Below are 21,995 nucleotides of genomic sequence, written 5' to 3' on the forward strand. Positions count from 1 at the left end.
TCATGATATGACCCCTTTAACATCAGACCCTATTCCTGATTTTACATTTCAAATGTCAATCAAGTCAATCATATGTTAATCACGCCCACTCTCTGTCATGATTGGTTAGCCTCCACCTTCAGTTATGGAGCCTCCTTGGCAGGAGACGATAGAAGCATCTCTAGTTCCTCCTCTGAGAACAGCCACTCTGATAACAGCCTGGGCAGCCGCCTGGCAATATGGCCTGAGCCAGTCAGACATACTACCCCTGTAGAGCCTTCGTCGACATTGGTAGGTCCCGCAGGTTTCAAGAACACAGCCTGTTCTGTCAGCGCGTCCAGTGACGAGCGTCTATATGGAGCAATGATGGGCGGACTCCAGCCCCCGTCCAAACCACCTCAACCTAGAGGCCTTCAAGATGCAGGGCGCCAGAGCTCTACTGACAGTGGTATTGCCACAGGGAGCCACTCTTCCTACTCTGGAAGCTTCTCATCTTATACTAGTAGCATGGATATTGGGCATGGAGAGACATATGATTTTGGATCCTTGATGAGCCTCCCTCAAAACACCAATTCTCTAAACACAAACTCCATTATCAACACTCCAGTACGGACATTTTCCATCATACCCGAGCACAGGTCATGTGTGTGCCCACTCAGAGATCCTGCTCAAATGCAGACCACCCAATACGAGGTACCTAATACAGCACTGCAGCATTACGATATCCCTCGTCGGCTACAAAACCACAACACCTCTATTCAGGAATCTTTGACTTCTGCAGTCCAGGAACTGAAGCCTGAATGTGGAACACAAGAGGACATCCCAGCAGATGTCACTCCTAATCAAACTGTCCCAGTAAGAATCAACTGGTGTGGGGAAGGAACAGTGCCCCCTGAAGGCACCACCATGCCACAACTACAGCCAACCATCTGTCCTGACTGTGGGGGAGGAAAGGTAACACGATTTGTTTACTTGTTGCTTTTATTTCTTTTTGTGTCTTTCTGTAGGCAAATGCTTGATGATTATAAATAGCTGGTTACCCTCCATATGTTATAGTAATAGGAACTCAGATATAAATAATTTACACAGCAGAAAATGCAGCCCAGTGCAACTGATCTGGTATCGGCACAGATATTTCTCAGAAATGTGTCCTTTGTCAAGTAAAATATATAGACTATATGTAATCTATAGTGCCTTCACTACATATTAACAGAAAGGCTGTTTTGCTGAGGGTAGCCTATACAGCATTAAAAATGTGTTATTTATTAAATGGCTATTTCTTGAATATTTACGTTAGAGAATCCCGATTGTCAGGGATGGACTGGGACTAAAACAGGATGTTCAGATGGTCTAAAGGTGCAACCACACTACACTTCATGCTCCATTAATTTCCTTTCAAATGCATCCGAACTTGGGAGACCAGAAACGCAAGTTCTTGCAAAGAAATTTTGGTGAACTCTTACCTGTGAATTCAGATGACATGAAGATATGTGACTGATAGAAGATTGAAATTTCACACACTGACCTTTTGGCTCAATACAAAGAATACATATATAAGAGCTGCATGTTTTTATTCAAGCATGAAAGTGAGTAGATGGTATATTGTAACATTTTCATCACAATATTATTTGTATTTTAATGTATTATTTATTAAAACATGACAATGTATTATTTTATAGCATGTGACATCATATACATTTTTTTGGTTGCTTTAAGTCTAGTGCAACCACCCCTTAAAAGTAAGTGTCACATAATGAGATCATAAAGACACAAGTTTAAATTCTATAAACTTAAAGTTATTATAATATGTTATTTTTCATTTAATGAAGTTGTAGGCTCATTTGATTGTATTTATTTTGTGATTTCACTCAACTTGATTAACTTGACCTATACCCTATGGTTTTAATATAACATTCATCCTTCACCATGTGTTGCTTCTAGCAGGTGAGGAGACTCATGCACAGATAGATAGCAGACGGGCAGGGAAGTAAAATACAAGTAGCTGCTTGAAATTCTCAATTTACCAGCATCCGATGCTTAATGTTTTTCAATGTTGATTAAATAAAATGACACAAACATGATTGGGAGGTGGGTGGGAGGGGGCACTTCCTTCCAAACACAAGTTCATGAGCTACTGAGCTTCTTTGGGATTTCTTAGCGGTTCATGATTTATGAAATATGTTGAGTGTGAATAAAATATGACCTGGTCTCATAGAATCTTGTTACTAAACCTACCTTTAATTTTACTAAATAATTTTTATGCGGCTTGTTGTACGCATTGTGCAGTTTCCTGGTGAAAGAAAACTAGATGCGCACAACAATGTCTTGTTTCCCTTTTACACATATCACAAGTAAAATTGTAGGTTATCAGTTTGTAAACAATTACTTTTCACTGTTTTCCACAAAGCTATCTTATGACATCTAAACACTTTTACTATAGTGCATGACTTGCAAAGTGATACATTGTGATATATGTTTGCATAACATAATTAACTACATTTTACATGCTTGTTTGCGCACGCTCAAATCGCACAGTTGCTCAACTGATCATTGCAATTGTGATACAAAGTACCAGGGCATGAGCCCTAAAGTGCATGTGAGTCGACATGTGAACCGAAGGTGTCATTGAAGCAGCACAAAATTACATGGTTGCTTCAGCAATTGTGTTTTTCATGGCACAGTTACTTATTACCAGCCACCGGTCATGCATTTTAAGTCTAGGCCTTCAGTGCGATCCATGCCATTAAGAAAACACAGTTTCACAAGGAATAAGACACCGTATGCCTATTATACATTATGTGGCAGTCAATTAGTAATTCCAATTGACATTTTAAAAACACACCCACGTACGAAAGCCAGAACCAAGGAGGTCTAATAGTTATTTCTTGCAATATATTTTGTTTTGTCAGGGTACACGGTTACTTTTCAATACTTGATCCAACACTGAATGCTCAAGAAGCCTAATTTACACTTAGAAAACTCCTGATGTTGTTATAACAATGCAAAAAGCACTTACCAGTTAGTTTGAAGTGAAAATCCAAGACCACACCTTGAACTTTACCACTGTTCCAAAAACTTTCAAAACAACAAAATATATCAAACCTTTGCAACACAGATCAAGGTTGTGTTGACTTGAATGAGTGAATTTAAATTTGTTTGTCATCTCACCACAAGCTCTGGGTTGATGTGAGAATGCAATAAGGCATAAAAACAGCCTGCTTTTACCAAACAAAAAAACCCCATTCAGTACAATCAATATTTCAACCTGAAAAACATCTCACTCTCAAAGCGGTGGCACACACCTTTAATACATGTGTAGAACAGTTTGTTAAATAGCTTTTGGCAAACATTTCAGTCAAAGCTGAAATGAAAAGCAGTGCAATTCATGAAATTGTTCATTGTAGCACTTGTGGTGTACATAGCCCACTAAATTTAATGTGCTAACCCTAACCCATACTGTAGATAAATCCACTCCAAGTCCTGTTTTCTCATGGAGAAGTATTCGTTTTTGTAGTATGCAATTTGGTACACACTAGTATTCAACTAATAGAGTAATCACTCTATACCATCTAGCCGATTACTTAAATATTGCAAATTGATTTTCCTTTCTGCATTTGCCTGCCACGAACAATGCTGATTTATACTGTACCTTCCTTCTGAGAGGCAAATTCACTAGACAGTTGTACCAGTTTAGCGAGTGGTGTTATAGCGCAAAACCCTGCATCTTATTCACTATCCACCCACAATCTAGTTTAAGCAGGCGCAATCAGCGTTGAAATTGCACTGCATCTTAAGTATTTCAATTAAACCATTGTCATTCCTTTCCGTCCAAAACTACTCTTTTCTTTGTAAATATGACTTATTACAGATTGCACTTAATTTACAAAAATTGCCTGTCACAAGTTACATCACGCTAATACCGCCAAATGAAGGCAGGTGGTAAAATGAATGTTATATAAAAGAGATGGCTGTGTACATTTTCCATCGAACATATCAGCAGTAATTAATCCAATAATGATCAAATGATTAAGAAGAGTGTTATAACATGACATATACAGGCGTATGCAAAAGTTTAGGCACCCCTGACAATTACCGTGATTTTCATTTATAAATAATTGGGTGTTTGGATCAGCAATTTCATTTTGATCTATCAAATAACTGAAGGACACAGTAATATTTCGGTAGTGAAATGAGGTTCATTTGATTAACAGAAAATGTGCAATATGCATCAAAATGAAATTAGACAGGTGCATAAATTTGGGCACCCTTGTCATTTTGTTGATTTGAATACCTGTTCTAACTGTGCTAACTACCTAGCACTGATTAATTGGAACACACAATTGGTTTGGTGAGCTCATTAAGCCTTGAACTTCATAGACAGGTGCATCCAATCATGAGAAAAGGTATTTAAGGTGGCCAATTGCAAGTTGTTGTTCTCATTCACTCTCCTCGGAAGAGTGGCAACATGGGGGCCTCAAAACAACTCTCAAATTACCTGAAAACAAAGATTGTTCAACATTATGGTTTAGGGGAAGGCTACAAAAAGCTATCGCAGATATTTAAGCTGTCAGTGTCCACTGTGAGGAACATAGTGAGGAAATGGAAGACCACAGGGACAGTTCTTGTTAAGGCCAGAAGTGGCAGGCCAAGTAAAATATCGGAGAGGCAAAGGTGAAGGATGGTGAGAACGGTCAAAAACAGCCCACAGACCACCTCCAAACTCCTACAACATCATCTTGCTGCAGATGGTGTCACTGTGCATCGTTCAACAATTCAGCGCACCTTGCACAAGGAGAAGCTGTATGGGAGAGTGATGCGGAAGAAGCCTTTTCTGCACACACGCCACAAACAGAGTCGCTTGAGGTATGCAAACGCACATTTGAACAAGCCAGCTTCATTTTGGAAGAAGGTGCTGTGGACTGATGAAGCAAAGATAGAGTTATTTGGTCATAACAAGGGGCGTTATGCATGGCGGCAAAATAACACAGCGTTCCAAGACAAACACTTGCTACACACAGTAAAATTTTATGGAGGTTCCATCATGCTGTGGGGCTGTGTGGCCAGTGCCGGTACTGGGAAACGTTGAGGGTCACATGGATTCCACTCAATATCAGCAGATACTTGAGAATAATGTAGAGGAATCAGTCACAAAGTTGAAGTTACGCCGGGGCTGGATATTTCAACAAGACAACGACATAAAACACTGCTCAAAATGTACTCTGGCATTTATGCAGAGGAACAAGTACAATGTTCTGGAATGGCCATCCCATTCCTCAGACCTGAATATCATTGAAAATCTGTGGGGTGATTTGAAGCGGGCTGTCCATGCTCGGCAACTATCAAACCTAACTCAACTGGAGATGTTTTGCGAGGAGGAATGGTCCAAAATTTGTCTCGTTTCCCTGTGTACTGTACTAACTGTATATGGTTGAAACGACAATAAAAACCACTTGACTTGAAAATACCATCATCCAGAATCCAAACACTCATTACAGGCTATAGGAAGCATCTATACGCTGTTATTTCTGCTAAAGAAGGCTCAACTAAATATTGATGTGATATATCTGTTGGGGTGCCCAAATTTATGCACCTGTCTAATTTCGTTTTGATGCATATTGCACATTTTCTGTTAATCCAATGAACCTCATTTCACTACGGAAATATTACTGTGTCCTTCAGTTATTTGATGGATCAGCAATTTCATTTTGATCTAAACACCCAATTATTAATAAATGAAAATCATGGAAATTGTCAGGGGTGCCTAAACTTTTGCATACGCCTGTATATGTCATGTTATAACACTACGCATACGCCTGTATTCAGATGTGCGGTGTAGTCAAGTGCACTTTTGGCATGTTTAAGAGATGATTCAAGTGTCTAGGTCACAGTAATGACAAGTAAAGCTTGTAAAATCCTGCCAAAGTTTGTCAGATGACAGTGGTCTGCTGCATACTCCACTATATACCATTCAGAATCGGCCCGCAATATCGGAATTTCCTGTGCCAATTGCGTTCAGCAGCGATTTTGTGGGTGCATTTTGCTTCTTTGGGGGGGCTGTGGGTGTGTCATTGAGGTGTTGGATGAGAGAAGGGATGCCATCTCTGGGGTCGTGCCTAGAAGGTAACCTCCCGTTTACCTAAAGTCTCACGAGAGCTGCATTGGAGTCCTACAAAAACTCTGCACCTTACCCAACCCTAACAGTAATCCTACAATTAAGTCTAACCCACATTAATACCTAACCTTATTAATACGAATCATACTCTCGAAACTTAGGCTGCGGGGGTGTTACCATCTAAACACCGCCATCTTTGGCTAAGTTAGAAGTCAGTTGTGGCAATACTACTTAAATTATATTGTATTGGTATTCCAGTAATGCCTACCAATGGACAAGAATCTGCTTTTATAGTGGAAAGAAAATGTAAACGGTTCAAGAAACTCGTAAGCTAATCAGACCAGTATGTGCGTTACATATCTGAACAACGAAAGAGCATTTTAAAGCATTTTATAAAAAGCCAACTTTCACTGCTTTTTTTTTTTTCTAAAATAATGACGTGGAATGCTACAAATGTGATAGCCTTTATGTAGACTAGAGTTTATATATGAGCATTGTCCTAATGCTGTAAATATTTGTGTATATCTATGTAAGCTCCGGGATAATGTACATTTGTTTGATGTTATATATAAATGCAAATTGTTCATTTTCCAAAAAAGAAAAGCATAGTTTGTTGAAGTTAACTTATTTGAAATTATATGAAACCATTCTTGGTAACTTTTGTGAATAAAACAAAATATGCATTTCACATATGTGTTATAAATTCAATTTTAATTTACCAGTTATCGATTACTTGTTTTTTGTGGGTTAGAGTACTCAACTACAAATGACTCAAAAATGCTCATACCTATATACAATAGTATGCGTTTTTTAATAGAGAAATATCTTTCTTAAAAGACAACTGACAACCTTCTAATATCTATCCTACTCAACAATGATTTATTAGATAACATCCTAAAACAAATGCAAGAAAATGGAAACACTGGACAGTTTTTTAAAGGTAAAGAAAGGTCTAGGTATTTTTACAAAGGCATACATGGTACTGATGTTGATTAAACGTTCTTATGTTTAATACAACAGTGGTTTTGAAATATTGTAGAACACAGTTGATGTTTATAGTTTAATAACATTTTAAGATGCTTAAATATCAACTGAAATGCCTGTCATTTTTAAAGTAAACAACTACAGCTTTAAACAAGTTACTGTTACTTTGGGCTTTCTGAATCAGTTGTGTGTTTCTTGTAGGTGGAGGAATGGAGTAGGCGTGAGATGAGAAGCAGTTCTGAGCAGCACAAACCTTCTCATGAGACTGTAGGTGAGCATAATTTGGTTTTGAAATGATAATGATGGTATAGGCCTCTGAAGACATGATCCCCTCAGTTAGGATCGCTGATCTTTATATTGAGTCAAATAATGAGACTTGAATGTCGTTTCAACACAAAGCGCAAAAGTAGTGTCTATTTCTTCCTTGAGTACCTTGAAGCTTTACAAACAGACCACCTTTTTGTCTGTATTAATTGAAAATATGTTTTTATTCTGGTCTCAGCATTGACATGTAAGAGCTAAACCTAGCAGCCAGGAAGAGAAATAGCAATATTTCATTGTCACTGGATATCTCTATTTGTGTGTAACATCTTAAGTCAGTGATAGTTTTCAGCTGATTACATTAACCATTTTACATTTTGGAACATAAATCAAGCTCAAACTGAAAGTGTGTGCTCAGATTCTGAATTAGGAATGGCTTACTTATGATTCATGCCTGGGTTTTTGTCCTGCTCAGCAGATCCAAAAGGCAATTATGAGCACATGGCATTCATGACTGATGCATCCAGGTGGCCACAGTTCAGATCTGGAGAGTATGGTAATTGAGATGCCTCTACTTATATTACTGTCTGATCACAGCATTCATTCATTTTCATTTGTTACTGTGTATGAATTATGTTTGTGTTGTCGCCTTACAGGAAGTATGCTCGCCTTCCCCGTTATTGACAAACTTCAAAGTGATTCTGTTAATTATGTGAATATTCCCATCAGTCCTACATCTAAACGACAGCTGCATTACATGGAGCTGGATCTGCAGGACCGTCAAGAGTCAAGCCATACTGTCAGAGGTACACTGTTCTCATGTATACCATACTCACTTCTGATATTTAAATGACATGATATAGGAATATCATGGCATCTAATGTGTATCCATACACCAGATGAGGTTTTGAAATGAGCCATTTAAGTGGCGTAGTTGATAAAGATCTGAGCTGATAAACATAAGGTTGTAGGTTCGAGTCCCAAAAGGGACAATCCATGAGTTACCACCATTGCGCCCTTGTGCAAGACATTAACATCAGGTTTCTCAATTGAACACTTTGTAGCCAAAGCTTTTTTTTTTATTATAATTTTTTGTATTATTAGATAGTTTAATATTGAGGAGGTGTAATGTAATGAGAAGTACACGAGCACCATCGGCATTTATGGAATGTTTTTTTAACAGCTACATGGTTCCAACAATTTTTCATTTCCAAATAATACAACATACAATATGAATCTTTGCTGTCTGTAGTTTTGACTTTTTCTGGGTATAAAAACAAGTTACTATTGCGGTTGTATTGAGATTATTCTAAAATATTAAGTAGATTACTTAAGCCTGCACATTTAAAAAAAGAAGCTAAAACAAAATCCATTGTTTCTGATTTTGTTTGTGATCAGCATCCGGCTCCAGCACTAAATATGCCCACATTGATATCAATGCTACTGAGACAGCACAGCGAGTCGGAGCCCAGCATGCACAGGGTCGAGAGGAGAGACTTCAGGAACTAGAGCAGAAGAGAAAAGGAACGCTCACCTGAACACACTCATGACAATACAAATACAGTGGGGTCCAAAAGTCTGAGACTCCTAGTACTTCTATTTTGCATTCTCTTCTGGTGTCATTTAAAATGTATTATCTGCATAACAATTTGGTTGAAAAGTTACATTGAAAAATGTACATGAATTTCTTAGTATTTGGTATGTTGACAGCACTCAATCTGAGATGGATTCCACTAGTTTGTGCAAAACATGATGATCCATGTTATACGAGCATGATTTAACAATGTTCCAAAGAGCAGCTTGTGTGCAAAGGAGTTAACAATGTCAAAAATTTGCTTACATTTCAGTAGTGTTTTAGACATAGTGCTTCTTTATTTTATGTAATAACTTTTCTCTGTTAACTTTTTCAAAGTCATAAAGGTTAGTTTCTAGGCTTACAGTGGCAAGAAATGTATGTGAACCCTTTGGAATTAGCTGGCTTTCTGCATGAATTGGTCATAAAATGTGATCTCATCTTAATCTGTCACAAATTTAGTATAGTATACTTAAACTGAAAACACACAAACAATTATAATCTTTCATGTTTTTATTGAACACATCCCGCTTAACATTCACAGAGCTGTGGGAAAAGTAAGTGAACCCTTGGATTTAATAACTGGTCGATTGTCCTTTTGCAGCAATAACGCTCAACCAAGCGTTTGCGGTAGCTGCGAGTTAGACCTGCACAACGTTCAGAATTAATTTTGGAGCAATCTTCTTAGGATGTCTGGTGTGAACAGCTCTCTTGAAAATCATTCCACAGCATCTCTATTTGGTTAAGATTTGGGCTCTGACTGGGCCACTCCATAATGTGGATTACATTTTTTTCTTAAGCCATTCTGTTGTAAAACTTGGCTGGACGGCCACTTCTAGGGAGAGAAGCCACAGTACATCTGTCCACAGTTAGAAAACTTTTCTAGAAATGGAGATGAATATCCAAGTTCTTATTTGTGTTCCCTTTCCAGCTTTATGCAAAGCAACACTTTTATGATGTCATTAGCCTAGGTGTTCACATACTTTTTACAACCTAAAATGTGAATGTTTGAATGATGTATTTGAACAAGGACTATTCAATAATTTGTGTTATTAGTTAAAACGTATTGTGTTTGTTCAATATTGTAACTAAGATGAAGATCAAACCAGATTTTAAGAAAAATTTATACATGCAGTAAATGTAGGTAATTCCTAAGGGTTCACATACTTTTTTTTTTGCCACTGTAAATGGGACCCCCCCCCAGCTTTTCAATGTGGTCAGACTTGTAAACTCCACACACTTACCTTACAAAGGAATACATTAATAACACTTCCTACATTTACTTTTGCATTGTATTCCGTGTAACTTTGTAGTAACTTACCACGTGTAATATTCGCATGGAATATTTAATGTTTATAAATCTGAAAACAGGTACCAGACACGACTTCTTTGACTGTTGACAACTGTAAATATCTATTTTTATGTTAGTGACCAATTCTGTTCTGTACATTTACATATTTCATAAGAAACATGTTGTATTTATTCAAATATTATTTTCGGACATTTATATATTATATTATTTACGTAGTAATAAAAAGTGATTATCTAACATCATTGACCAAGGATGTCCATGAAATGTTCCAATCCCACATCAATGCAAGGTAACAGAAGACACAAAGTTTGGGTGTATGGTAAAAATTATATTATTTACAGAGATCACATTCATTTCTAATAATTCTTTAACATATTGGATTGTGCATTTAGTATGAATATGAAGCCATTGCAAAATCAATTTAAATCGTAAACTACTGTTAGATTAGTAATAACGGTACTGTACCTAAACAATTGGTGTGCCATTTATAAAAGATTATTAGTTAATGTGATGAGGGCGGCATGGCTGGGCTGTGAGGATGCAAGAGCGGTGCTGAATTGTCCTAATCAGCCGGAAGTGCCAGTTTGAGAGAGAGAGACACAAGCAGCTGCTGTGTGTGTGTCTGTGTTTATGTTTAAGTTCATTAATGTCATTAAAATTATGTTGAATCTTCTGCCAGTTCCAACTCCTTGCCCATCCTGTGAACCCCGTTACATTGGGGTTGAAACCCGGGAAGGAAGAGAGATATGCTGTTGTGCAGTCCTCTGACCCCTGGCGGATGGTAACGGCTCCTCCCCTTCCTGGCGGATGGCAGCAGTTTCTCTGACTCCCGGCTGCGACTCCTTCGTCCCCTGGCAGATGGCCGTGGCTCCTCCCTTGGTGGACGGCAGTGGCAAGGAATATACAACAGCGCATCCCTCCTCCTTCCTGGGTTTCGGCACCAATGTAACAGGGTTCAGCAACCAGCAGAACAGTCAACATAACTTTTATATAAATCAACTTAAACAAACATTTTGTTTATCACAGCGGCAGTGTGTGTGTCTCTCTTGAACTGGCGCCTCCGGCTCATCTTTATCCACCTCGCGGGTGATTAGGACAATTCAGTGCCGGGCGTGTCCCCGTGTGGCCCCACCACACCCTCCTCCTCGTCACAGTTAGCTACTCACATTGATACAGATGTATAAGGTAGATATCAAGGAGAAACCCAAATCTTCTAGTTATTCTTCAGTATAATAGCCGACTCAAGGTCTGCAATGCCAAGTCTAACCATGAAAGTTGTTTCTGAGCTTGTCTTCTCTCTCTCCTTTCTAGTCTAGTCCTTTTAGGTTTGTCCATTATAGCACACATTTGTCTCCCCGGATTTATGAAGTTCAGCTGTTAAAAGAGGTTAAACCCATATTTCATGAAGGGGTATTATCCTGCACCCTAAAAGATACTATATATATATATATATATATATATATATTTATTTTTTTTTTTTTTGCAAGAGAATTGCTGCAATGAAAGCTTTAAAAGTGTTAGTGAAATCTCATAAATTTTGATGTGGTCTCTTTGGGACACACTGGAATGTTAAATTCTTAAGCCTACATGACTGCAGGATGCTCCACATGCTTTAGTATGTTTGCTAAGTTTAGCAAGTTGTATTATTAAATATACATACATTTGGCCACAATTAATAAAATATTGATGATTTCAGCAATAACACAATACAGCTGCTTGTAACCATTTACAAACTTGTTTTGAAAAAAAAATTAAAAATCAGTATCAAGAATTACCAAATAACCAATCTTATCAATTCAAACAGCTAAACCTAACGCCCTATCTTTTAAGACTCATAAATCATAAATATTGGAAAACATTTTAGAATTCAGGGGAGAAACCGCATGTGTGACCTCTGAATGATTATAATTTGTAGTAGTGTTGTCATGGTGGCAAAGAAATGGTAATCAGAGTTCATTGTGTTGCAATCCATTTCGGGAAATCTTATTCATCAAGTCCTGCAAGTGTTTCTTCATCTATAAAAGAAGAACAGTGTGACACAGTTTCAATTTTCAACAATCAAAGCTTGTTCAATTTACTTAATTCAAATGAACTAAAGCAACACAATTTAAGAACATTTAGTCACAAATTTTAACCCTTCCTTGAACTGGCTGATCTTTCAGACCCATTTAGAACCATTTTAAAAATGGGTCAAAGACCTCGGAAGGCTTAAATTTGTCAAATGGATGTTTACATGATCAATTTGAGTTGTGACTACATAAATACTTTTTATGGTGTTTATGATAAAACTGGGCAGGGGATTTCAATTTTCCAGCATGCTTAGTATGGGACTCGATAGGTGGAGTACATGCATGTAAAAATTAAGTGTTATTTTATGTGTTTTTGAGTAAGATGAATACAAAAGGGGATACTTGTTAGTGTTATGTTTTGTTATGTTGAGATTTAGAAGACTTTCTATTATGTCTGTAATGAGGACAGGTAGATGTCGCACATGAAATTGATTGCTCCCTTCGTTGAGCAAATGCTGTACTTACCGTAACAAAGTTACTAAACTACACTCAATAGTGCTTACAACCAGCATGTAATTAAGCATACTAACATTCTCTTTCACTAGTTACTACATGAAGGAATAAAAGAGATTTATTTGAGTTACACTGACACATTTTATTTTGTTGGGTTTTCCCAATTCAACTAGGTTCTTTCTACAGAAAGGGTTTGCGTTGAGATTACATAGTAGAGGTTGACCGATATATCGGATTTACTGATTAATCGGACCAGTAGTTCGTTTTTAAATATCGGCTTTCAGAAAATACAACTCCAGTAGTTTTCGTTCGTTATTTTTGGTTTAATTTCTGTGTCTGGCGCTGGAGGTTTCTACAGTCTAAACTCCTTGCTTTAACAATAAAACAGCACTCTCTAGATGTTGAATAAAAAGCAATTACTGACTCGTAATTAGCAACGTGACTAGACTATTTATAGAGGATGCTTCAAAAGTGAGTTTGAAACATCGACAGAGAAAAGCCAAGGTACGTATACAATACACATTCTAATTATTGTCATAGTACAATAAATCAGTCATCTGAGACAACCAAAGGTGGTTTGATAATTAATTTGTTTTTAACTAATCATTGCACTGGAGAATCGCATTTCAGACAAGGTGGAGAGGACGCTAACATTATCTGTTCGAATGGTTAGAACAAGGTTACAACAAGTCCAGGATGAAAACTGCCAACCTTTTATCATAATACGCTGTTTTGAATAAAAAAATCACTTATGAATTTATGCAGAACCATTGAGTTTTTTTTTCCAGGGTTGAGGGGTGTCCAATATGTTCCAGTCAGGTTATAAACATGAACACTCCAAAGAGGTTTTGTTGCAAAGCAGATTTACAAGATAATTATCAGTAGTATATCAGTCATTAATGCCAACTTTATATGAATATGCTGCTGAGTTTTTGCTTTTGCTCGGCTGTTCACTTGCTTCAGAAGACCAAGCACTAGCATATTACATTGTGTGAATGCACGTGAACAGTTTTACATTTGATATTTTTTTGATTAGAAAGTTTCCAAAACTTCTCCGTTCTAACAAAATGAACTTCTGTCCAAGCTTCCTTATTTTACGACATAGTTATGTACAAAAAACATAAGGGCATGGTAAAATATATACATCAGAAATATTAATTTGATATTGTATTATATAACTATGTGCCATCTAATGAATGGGTTCATGTGAGGGCACATTTAATATATACGATGGCATTCTAAAATTACCTTTAAAAAGACAAGACTTGAGTTGATTTTATTTTATAGTTATTATTATCATCCCTTTTTATCTCTCCCTTTCTTGTACATCATTAATATATTTAATATGACAATAATATGACAATACAGTAATAAATATTGTCAGTAGTGAAGCATACATCAACTATCTAGCTTTGTAAGGCAGTGTTTTATATTACTTCTTAACATACTCATTTGACCTGTAATATTTTCATTAATTTCAGATGGTAAAGGCTTTAAAGAAGATACCAGTGTGGAAGAAAGTGATACTTACTAAAGTTCAGCACTATTTTACATTGAGTGTAAAGTTTTCATTCATATTATATACATTTTAAACCTATCATCCGATTAATTGGCTATCTGCATGTTTTCCCACCTTAGTTATCTGTAAAACCCACTATCGGCCGACCTCAATTACATAGTAATTTTAAGTAATGAAAACTAATTTCAAACATGTGGAACCAATGTCCATGATTGAATCAAGTTCAGCCAAAGAGTGAATGTAGGTTTATAAAAATGTAATGACTAAAATGTTGTATTACTTGCTCAAAAGAAAGATGACTACTGTTAAAATGTGAGTACTGTTATTCTAAAACCCAGTTAGAGCCTCTACCTTGTATCCCATATCTCGTGCTTTCTCAGCAAGAGTGTTGTATTTCTCTTTGTTTCTCATTATGTGTTCTTTGTCACCCAATGCTTCAACATGCTTCAGTTTCTGATGTGACAGTTCCAGCTGCTCCTGGTAGTGCTGATGCTTTTCCACCTTTGTTTCAAAGTGTCCAAGTTCCTCCTAAATTAAAGATTAAAAGAATTACAACTGCGAGTCAACCAGCTACTGTCATGCCAATGTTTTGAGAATAGACTATTAGATACAATTTTTCTTTACTTCTCTGTGTTTATTTTTGCATATATATTAAATGTAAGTCAAGCTTACTTTAAGAGAGCTAAGTTCGTCCTCAGTAAGATTAGATCTTTTCGCCATCTCCCAAAGCTCTATGACTCGTGGCTCCTTAAATTCTGCCATAGGCAAAGACATGAAAAAGAGAGATAAGCTCTTCCATCATACATCAGAAAATCATGAGGCAATTAATTTATGAAACATAGATTCAATCTTAGCAAAGGTACGGACCGCTGTCAGCACTGTAACCCTCATGGGTGATCTTGCGGAGCCGTTCAAAGCCCTGGTTAAGGTTTCTCATTCTCTGCTTCAGATCTGAATGTTTCTGATGGAGAACATATTCCTTCCCTTCACCCTCCAGAGGGGTGATCACATTCTTATGGATCTCTGAGAGAAAGAATGGTGCAAGAGAGAGATGTATTTATCCTGTTCTGAGATTTTGAGGCAAAGATTATGAGAATCTGAACAGGAGGTTCAAATTATAACAGTCCCTTTCTCAATTACTGACAAAACATCTATAAAAGGCCAACCTGAAAGCATTTATGTAAAGTGTCATACAGAAACTCTCATTGCCACTGACAAAGATAACAATCAGTAAAAAGGGATCCTGACACATTTTAGGATATTTTTACTCCTGACCCTAAGTACTAGTTTAGGTCCTGATGTTATAACCACTCTTTGAGCTCCTAAAGAGCAACAGTTTTACAGCAGCCTTGGTTCTGGAATTTTGACAATTAATTTTCTCTATAGGGATTTTACAGAAAATCTCCAATAAATAGTTCTTAGCCTCGAACCAAACAAACCATCTCAGAGATTAATCACAAATAAAAATTGTTGAAACAAAACAGTACTTAAAAAAAAAAAAAGTTTAATGCTTTATGCTGTTTTGTTGTTGTTGTTTTTTTTTGCCTGATCCTCATATCTCTGATTGCTCATTGGTGGATCACACTTCAGAATTCTGGGTAGTGTAGTTCTTCACCAGGAATTCAGCAATTACACAGCTTTTTAAAAACCAATCTTGGAGATTATGGTCTGACTTAAGGTCTATTATGTATATGTTACTGCTAAAATAAATAAATAAATAATCGCTTTAGGATTGTTACTTCTGGAACCATACTGTTGCTTTCTATTATCTTAGCACCACCAAACTTTTACCTTCGGTCCGGCTGACAGTATCCATGACAATGTTGTACTCATTAATCTTGTCTTTATGGTGCAGGAATTCTCTCTGCAGGCTCTGGAGTTCCTCTTCAGAAAACTTTCCAGACGTTTTGGCCTGACGATCAAAGGTCATAGAGAATATTTAAGCAAAGTTAGCTATGAGAGCAAGTGCTGTGCTTGTAAACCTGCAAATGAGTTACAAACATTACAAAACAACTTTAACGTAGAACATTCACACTCCAGTAGTTGCTCACATCGATTTCTCTGGACACATGTAGCTCACCTTGTTCCACAGCTTGTCCAATCTGGGGTCATCAAATGTATCTCCCTCTTTAACATCATGATCCTTTAATCTATTGCTGTCCAACGTCCGTGTGTCTTTTTTCCCATCCATTCCATACTTTGCCAAAATAACTGCACAAGCACATTAAGTTCTCTATTTGTTATATGTATATTAAAGTAACTTTAGTCACCACTTTGCTTTACATCATAAAGATAACAACATTTCCCTTTAAAGATGAGGCTGTCATTGTACCTTTCAGCTATCCTATTATGCAGATTTTAAGGTATAATAAATATAAACCTGATGAAATGCACTGCCTGGCCAAAATAAAGTCACCGTTTGGATTTAAATAAGCAGATACATAAGAGCCTGTGTTTGAATAATTATTGCAGTGATTAATGTTTCAGCTGGTAACCATTATTTTAACCCTAACTGATGCAGTGTGTAGCTTCTCATTTCTTAAACAACCATGTCGGAAGACATATCATGTGGTCGTTGAAAAGATGTTACTGTGTTTCAGAAGAGGCACATTATTGGCCTGCATTAAGGTGATTGCTGAAATGACTGGAATTGGGTTAAGAACTGTCCAATGCATTATTAAAACCTGGAAGGGTAGTGGTGAACCATCAGCTTCACGAAAGAAATGTGGTCGGAAAAACATCTTGAATTATCTCGATCGGAGGTCACTTAAACGCTTGAAGTCACATTGTAAAAAATTGTTAGAAGAACTCACGGCTATGTTAGATAGTGAAAGCAAGAGCATTTCCACACACACACAATGCGAAAAGAACTTCCAGAATTGGGACTAAACAGCTGTGTGGCCTCATGAAAGCCACTTTAATTGGAAAGAAACTTCTTCAATTTACATGGGAGCATAAAGATTGGACTGTGGAGCAATGGAAAAAGGTCATGTGGTCTGATGAGTCCAGATTTACACTATTCCAAAGCGATGGGCTCATTAGGGTATGCACCCCTCACGCATATTGCCCAAGCAGTGTTATGATCTGGGGTTGTTTCAATTGGTCAGGTCAAGGCTCAGCAATGTTATGTGGCAATAAAATGAAGACAGCTGAATATACTGAATGACTAGGTTATCTCATCAAGGGATTTTTTCCATGATGGCACAGGAATTCCAGGACAACAATGCCAAGATTCATCTGACTCAAATAGTGAAAAAGTGGTTCAGGGAGCATGAGGAATCATTTTCACACATGAATTGTCAAAAACTGAGTGCTAACCTTAACCCCACTGAAAGTCTTTGGGATGTGCTGGAGAAGACTTTACATAGTGGTTTGACTTTCCCGTCATCAATACAAGATCTTGGCCAAAATTGTATTCAACTCTAGATAGAAATAAATGTTGTGACGTTGCATAAGGTTGTCGAAACAATGCCATGATGAATGCATACAATAATCAAAGCTAAAGGCGGTCCAACGGATTATTAAAGTATGCAAAAAAAATGTTTTGGCCAGGCAGTGTAGTTAGCACACTGACTCCTGGATTTCTGTTACCCTAGAAATCATGTTTAACAGTAAAATCCTACTATTAAAATTTCGTCTGAGCTTGGCTTCTCTCTCTCCATCCTCGTCCAAGCCTTCTCCTTTTAGCTTTTTCCACTGAAGTTCATCTTTCTCCTGGATCTTTAGATCACTGTGTAGTTCTGACAGTCGCACCGGAGCAAGCTGCATCTAAATAAGAAAGAACAGATAGTGGACAGTCTCAGTGAGTAACATTATAATGCCCAAAGAACATGAAATAAGACCTGAGTGATAATAAAAATGCTTGTTTAAGACGTAAACACAATGACAAGGACAATCTGCAGCAATTAAAACGGTCCAATATCATCACTTCGTTTTCAGAAAAGTGAAAGATTAAATGTTTATTAATTTTTCACATTACTTACCCTTATTGCCTTTTCCCAAACCTGATTAAGTTTGGCAATCCTAAATTCCACCTGACTGTTGCCTTCAGATGCCTTTTGTTCATTAATTTCTTTTGAGTACTTCCCGGCGATAGCCCCCATAATGAAGAAAGAAATCAAAATTATATGGTGCATTTTCATTTTGTATAACGAATTAGTTATACAAAAAAGGTAGAGAAACGGAGTAATGTTTTCTAGAGCATCTGCAGCGGTATTCAGGAAGCGTTGTGAAAAATCATATGCCGTTCACATGCCTCTTTTGTGTTGCATCATGGGGGTTGTAGTTTTCAATATCTTGGTAATTCGCGCTTTAGAACTAGAGACTCGAGGTTAAAAGACTGCAAGTCCCAAACAGCGCTGCTTGCTCGTAAACCTAGTAACAACGGGTAAAGGGACTTTGAGCAAATAAGATCAGTCCACGCATTGATAATAACGGGAAGCCCCCTTGCTGCCAGATGATGGCAAAAGTAAAAATTTTTAGTCGCCCACTAGATTAGATTTCACAATCACTTTAAATCATCGCCAACAGTCCCCTTTTTTATGATTGAGAGTTATTTAGTTGTTGAACCACTAAAATAAAATGTAGCCATTATTTTCAACTGTAGGGCTACAAGATGAGTGTTCCAGCTTCCTGCAGTAGTGGCCAAAAATATTGGCACCCTTGTGCCAGAAGAAAGAAAGTCATACACGGTTAAGTCATGGGATGGCATGAGGATGGGTAAATGATGAAAATTATAAAATTTTTGTGTGAACTATCCCTTTAAGTAAGTGGCTAAGGTTGCACTAACTTTGGTCACTGTAGGAGTGGAATCACTGATTCTACTCAAAACTCCTTTTGGAGAAGTAGAGTAGTACTCTGTTTTATGTGACATCACTGTATTACAGCGCAGCCATGTTCATGACCAAAATTCCATGCCTTTCAATGTACTGTGCTGTGGAATGCTGCAAAAGTCGAATTTTTTTGTAAATGTGTCTTTTTATTTATAAATCTTGAAAAGGTGATACTGCTGTTTAGTTACCTGAGCCAAAAGCATTTGTAACTTCTGAATGTGAGATGTTTACAATGATGTACTTGACGGTCACACATCAGACAGAGGTTAATCGTTGATCAAATGTATTTAAATGTCCGCGAAAGTCAAATTTGGCAAAATTTGTGCTGACCTCAGTCCTGTATATACCTTTCCAAGGACTTGGATCAAAATCATTATATATTTTTTTTGGGCTGCATGGAAAAAGTGGTATCACTGAAACAGGTCAATAAGAAGTGTTTGATCTGTGTCAGTACAAAATTGTCAAAAGCTCACAAATAAAAACCACTTGAATAAAAGGCTAAAATATCATAATATCCATTTAACAATCCACTTGACAATTTGGCATTTTTTTCTATTCTTAAATAATTAATACAACATCCAATACCAGAAAGGTCTGACAAAAATTTTGAACCTAGTTAACGCCTAGTTAACAGAATCTTCACTATCGTGATATCATGCATGTCATATAGGCCTACAATGGAGATGTACTTGGACCTTGTATTACAATAATGAATACAATTACAGCCACCTTTATTTGACAAGCCAGTTTGTACAAAACAAAAACTTTTATTTTAAAATATTATGTTTAACTGTTGGTGTGCGCACACACAAAAACTGATGTTTTCATTAAACATTTATTTACAGTAGGAATGGTTTTTCAAATAGAGGGTTTGTCATATTTAGCTTCTGGGGACAATTTTGTTCTCAGCCTCGTAGGACAGCACACTGGAGGTTAAGTCATTAACTAAATAGCGAGCATTCAATCCAAACTTCCTATCAAAGGTTCAGTTTCAGTCTACAGACAACATTTGGACCACTCAACATGTTTGACTTTCCCAATACACATTGTTTCAAAGCAGCTTTACAGAAAATCAGCTATACTGTCTGTAACATCTCAAAAACACGAAACTCCGGGAAACATAATAAACAATCTGATTATAAAAATTAAAATAAAAAAAATCACAATTTGTATAGCTTGGTATTATTTAAAATGTCACAACTGATGTCCACACACATATGTGGACATCAATGATTAGGAAAACTATTTGCTCTAGAATGTTTTTTTTTTGCAAACAGCAATCACGCTCGGGTCACAGGAGGTCAGTGTATAACCAAGTAACCCCAACCCCCATACTCTCTCTCTCTCTCTCTCTCTCTCTCTCTCACTCACACACACACACACACACATACAAAACTGTAATGCAAGCATAATAGGAATGTATAAATGCACATGTGATTTGGACTAATTTCTCCGTGAATACTGCGCTAAAAAAACAAAACACAAAAAAACTAGAACTGGCAAGTAAACTTCATCATCACATTCAATTTAAAGAGTGCAGCCGATACATCCTTGTTATATAACTAGGGAGAATATTCAATAATGTAATTAAATTCTTGGCATGGATTCTAGAAAATATATTTGTTTTACTCTAATACTGTTTTTATGCTGTGGTGGCAGTGGTGACAATGTAGCAATTCTACATTTTAATATTCAGGTGATTTGTCCAAAACGGTAGGTTGGTAATCAGTAAAACTGGGGAAATATAGCTGATTATGGCAATACTCTCATAGGACATTTCTCTAAAGATAATAAATCAAAGTAATCTATGATTGCACAAAAAATGCCTCATTATCGTTCATGTTCACTCACCCCCCACACCCCCATTATTTTATTTTTCACATATAGCATTGTTAATGAATGCAAGTATAAAGGGCACTGTGCAAGCCTCAGGAAAACTGCACCCTCAAGCGATTCTATTACATAAAGTTTGACGCTGTTCTCTGTTTGTCGACCTTTAACGTAGTTCAGATTCCATTAACGTGCAACAGAGATTGTCAAAGGCCTCTGTGTTCTACTGCCAGAGACGTCTGTGGGCGCATTGAGCCTAATGAATATACTCAATCACAGACAATGGGAACAACATCGTCATTAAGCGAGCAAACATCACATTTAAAGATGTTCTCTTCCATCCATTAGTCTTCATTTAAACAGACCAGGGAACATTCTTAGGACAAGTTGTCCACTTCTGTTTTGAGCATTAAAACATTATACAGCTAAGAGATGTTATAGGAGAGCAGCCACTCATTGGTTCACATAACTAACATGATACAAGACACAGTACTGAAAGATCATCAAATGGTTTTTTCAAGCATTTTCTCCTACAAATCTTTTAGACAGAATATTCACCCAGAGTCTTTAAGACAGGCCATAAATCTTCTCACGCCACCCCAAGGTTCCAGACCAGCTTAAACAGCTAATCTCAGAGGTATAACTTTCTTAGCTGAGGAGATTCAATGGAGTTCTCAGTTCAATTTCAAGTATTAACTTTGTCTCAGACATATCCCCAGAAAGCTCCATAGGAGAAATAAAAAAGACTGTCTGAAGATTGTTGACACAGACTAAACATATTGAGCTATTGATTAATGTAGATACCATTGCTCAGGTAATTTGGTAGAATTTAATGAGTTCATATTGAAATAATTCTTATGAGAAGTCTTTTGATTGCAGACCTTGGTATCTTGGCACATCTGACCACAATTTGAAACATTGTTGGGATGTCTTCTGAAACTCCAGAGCAGGCATGTACCAGATCACTAGGGACTATTAAGAGGAAAAATGGTAAGAGTGAGTGGTATTATCATTTTCAAAGTTCTCATCATCTCAAAGTTGAATTTAAGTTATATAAATATATATTTGCTT

The 21,995-nt window shown here is 37.0% G+C and overlaps 2 protein-coding genes across 4 annotated transcripts in view; one reads left to right on the forward strand and one right to left on the reverse strand.

The window, feature by feature from the left end:
* The window catches only part of dok7b (docking protein 7b), a 55,304-nt gene extending 44,963 nt beyond the window's left edge, over positions 1-10,341 (forward strand). Inside the window, exons 7-11 of one of the 3 annotated variants that reach the window (XM_052127300.1) lie at positions 110-933; positions 7,277-7,346; positions 7,812-7,892; positions 7,993-8,142; positions 8,735-10,341. In XM_052127300.1, coding sequence (XP_051983260.1) covers positions 110-933; positions 7,277-7,346; positions 7,812-7,892; positions 7,993-8,142; positions 8,735-8,874 — 1,265 coding nt within the window. In that variant the 3' untranslated portion in view covers positions 8,875-10,341. Of the gene's footprint in view, positions 1-109; positions 934-1,276; positions 1,500-7,276; positions 7,347-7,811; positions 7,893-7,992; positions 8,143-8,734 lie in introns of those variants that run through there. The other 2 variants (XM_052127301.1, XM_052127302.1) reach the window with 2 other exon arrangements.
* A 1,362-nt stretch (positions 10,342-11,703) lies between these two features.
* lrpap1 (low density lipoprotein receptor-related protein associated protein 1) lies at positions 11,704-18,505 on the reverse strand. Its single transcript, XM_052127307.1, has 8 exons — positions 18,246-18,505; positions 17,886-18,030; positions 16,343-16,473; positions 16,054-16,174; positions 15,130-15,285; positions 14,935-15,017; positions 14,614-14,790; positions 11,704-12,236 (listed from the first exon to the last, which is right to left on the reverse strand). Exons 1-8 carry the CDS (start codon positions 18,402-18,404, stop codon positions 12,168-12,170), a joined length of 1,041 nt encoding a protein of 346 aa, XP_051983267.1. The 5' UTR covers positions 18,405-18,505; the 3' UTR covers positions 11,704-12,167.
* Between the last annotated feature and the right edge of the window lie 3,490 nt (positions 18,506-21,995).

This window comes from Xyrauchen texanus, chromosome 5 (genome assembly GCF_025860055.1).
Source record: "Xyrauchen texanus isolate HMW12.3.18 chromosome 5, RBS_HiC_50CHRs, whole genome shotgun sequence".
Classification (NCBI taxonomy): Eukaryota; Metazoa; Chordata; class Actinopteri; order Cypriniformes; family Catostomidae; genus Xyrauchen; species Xyrauchen texanus.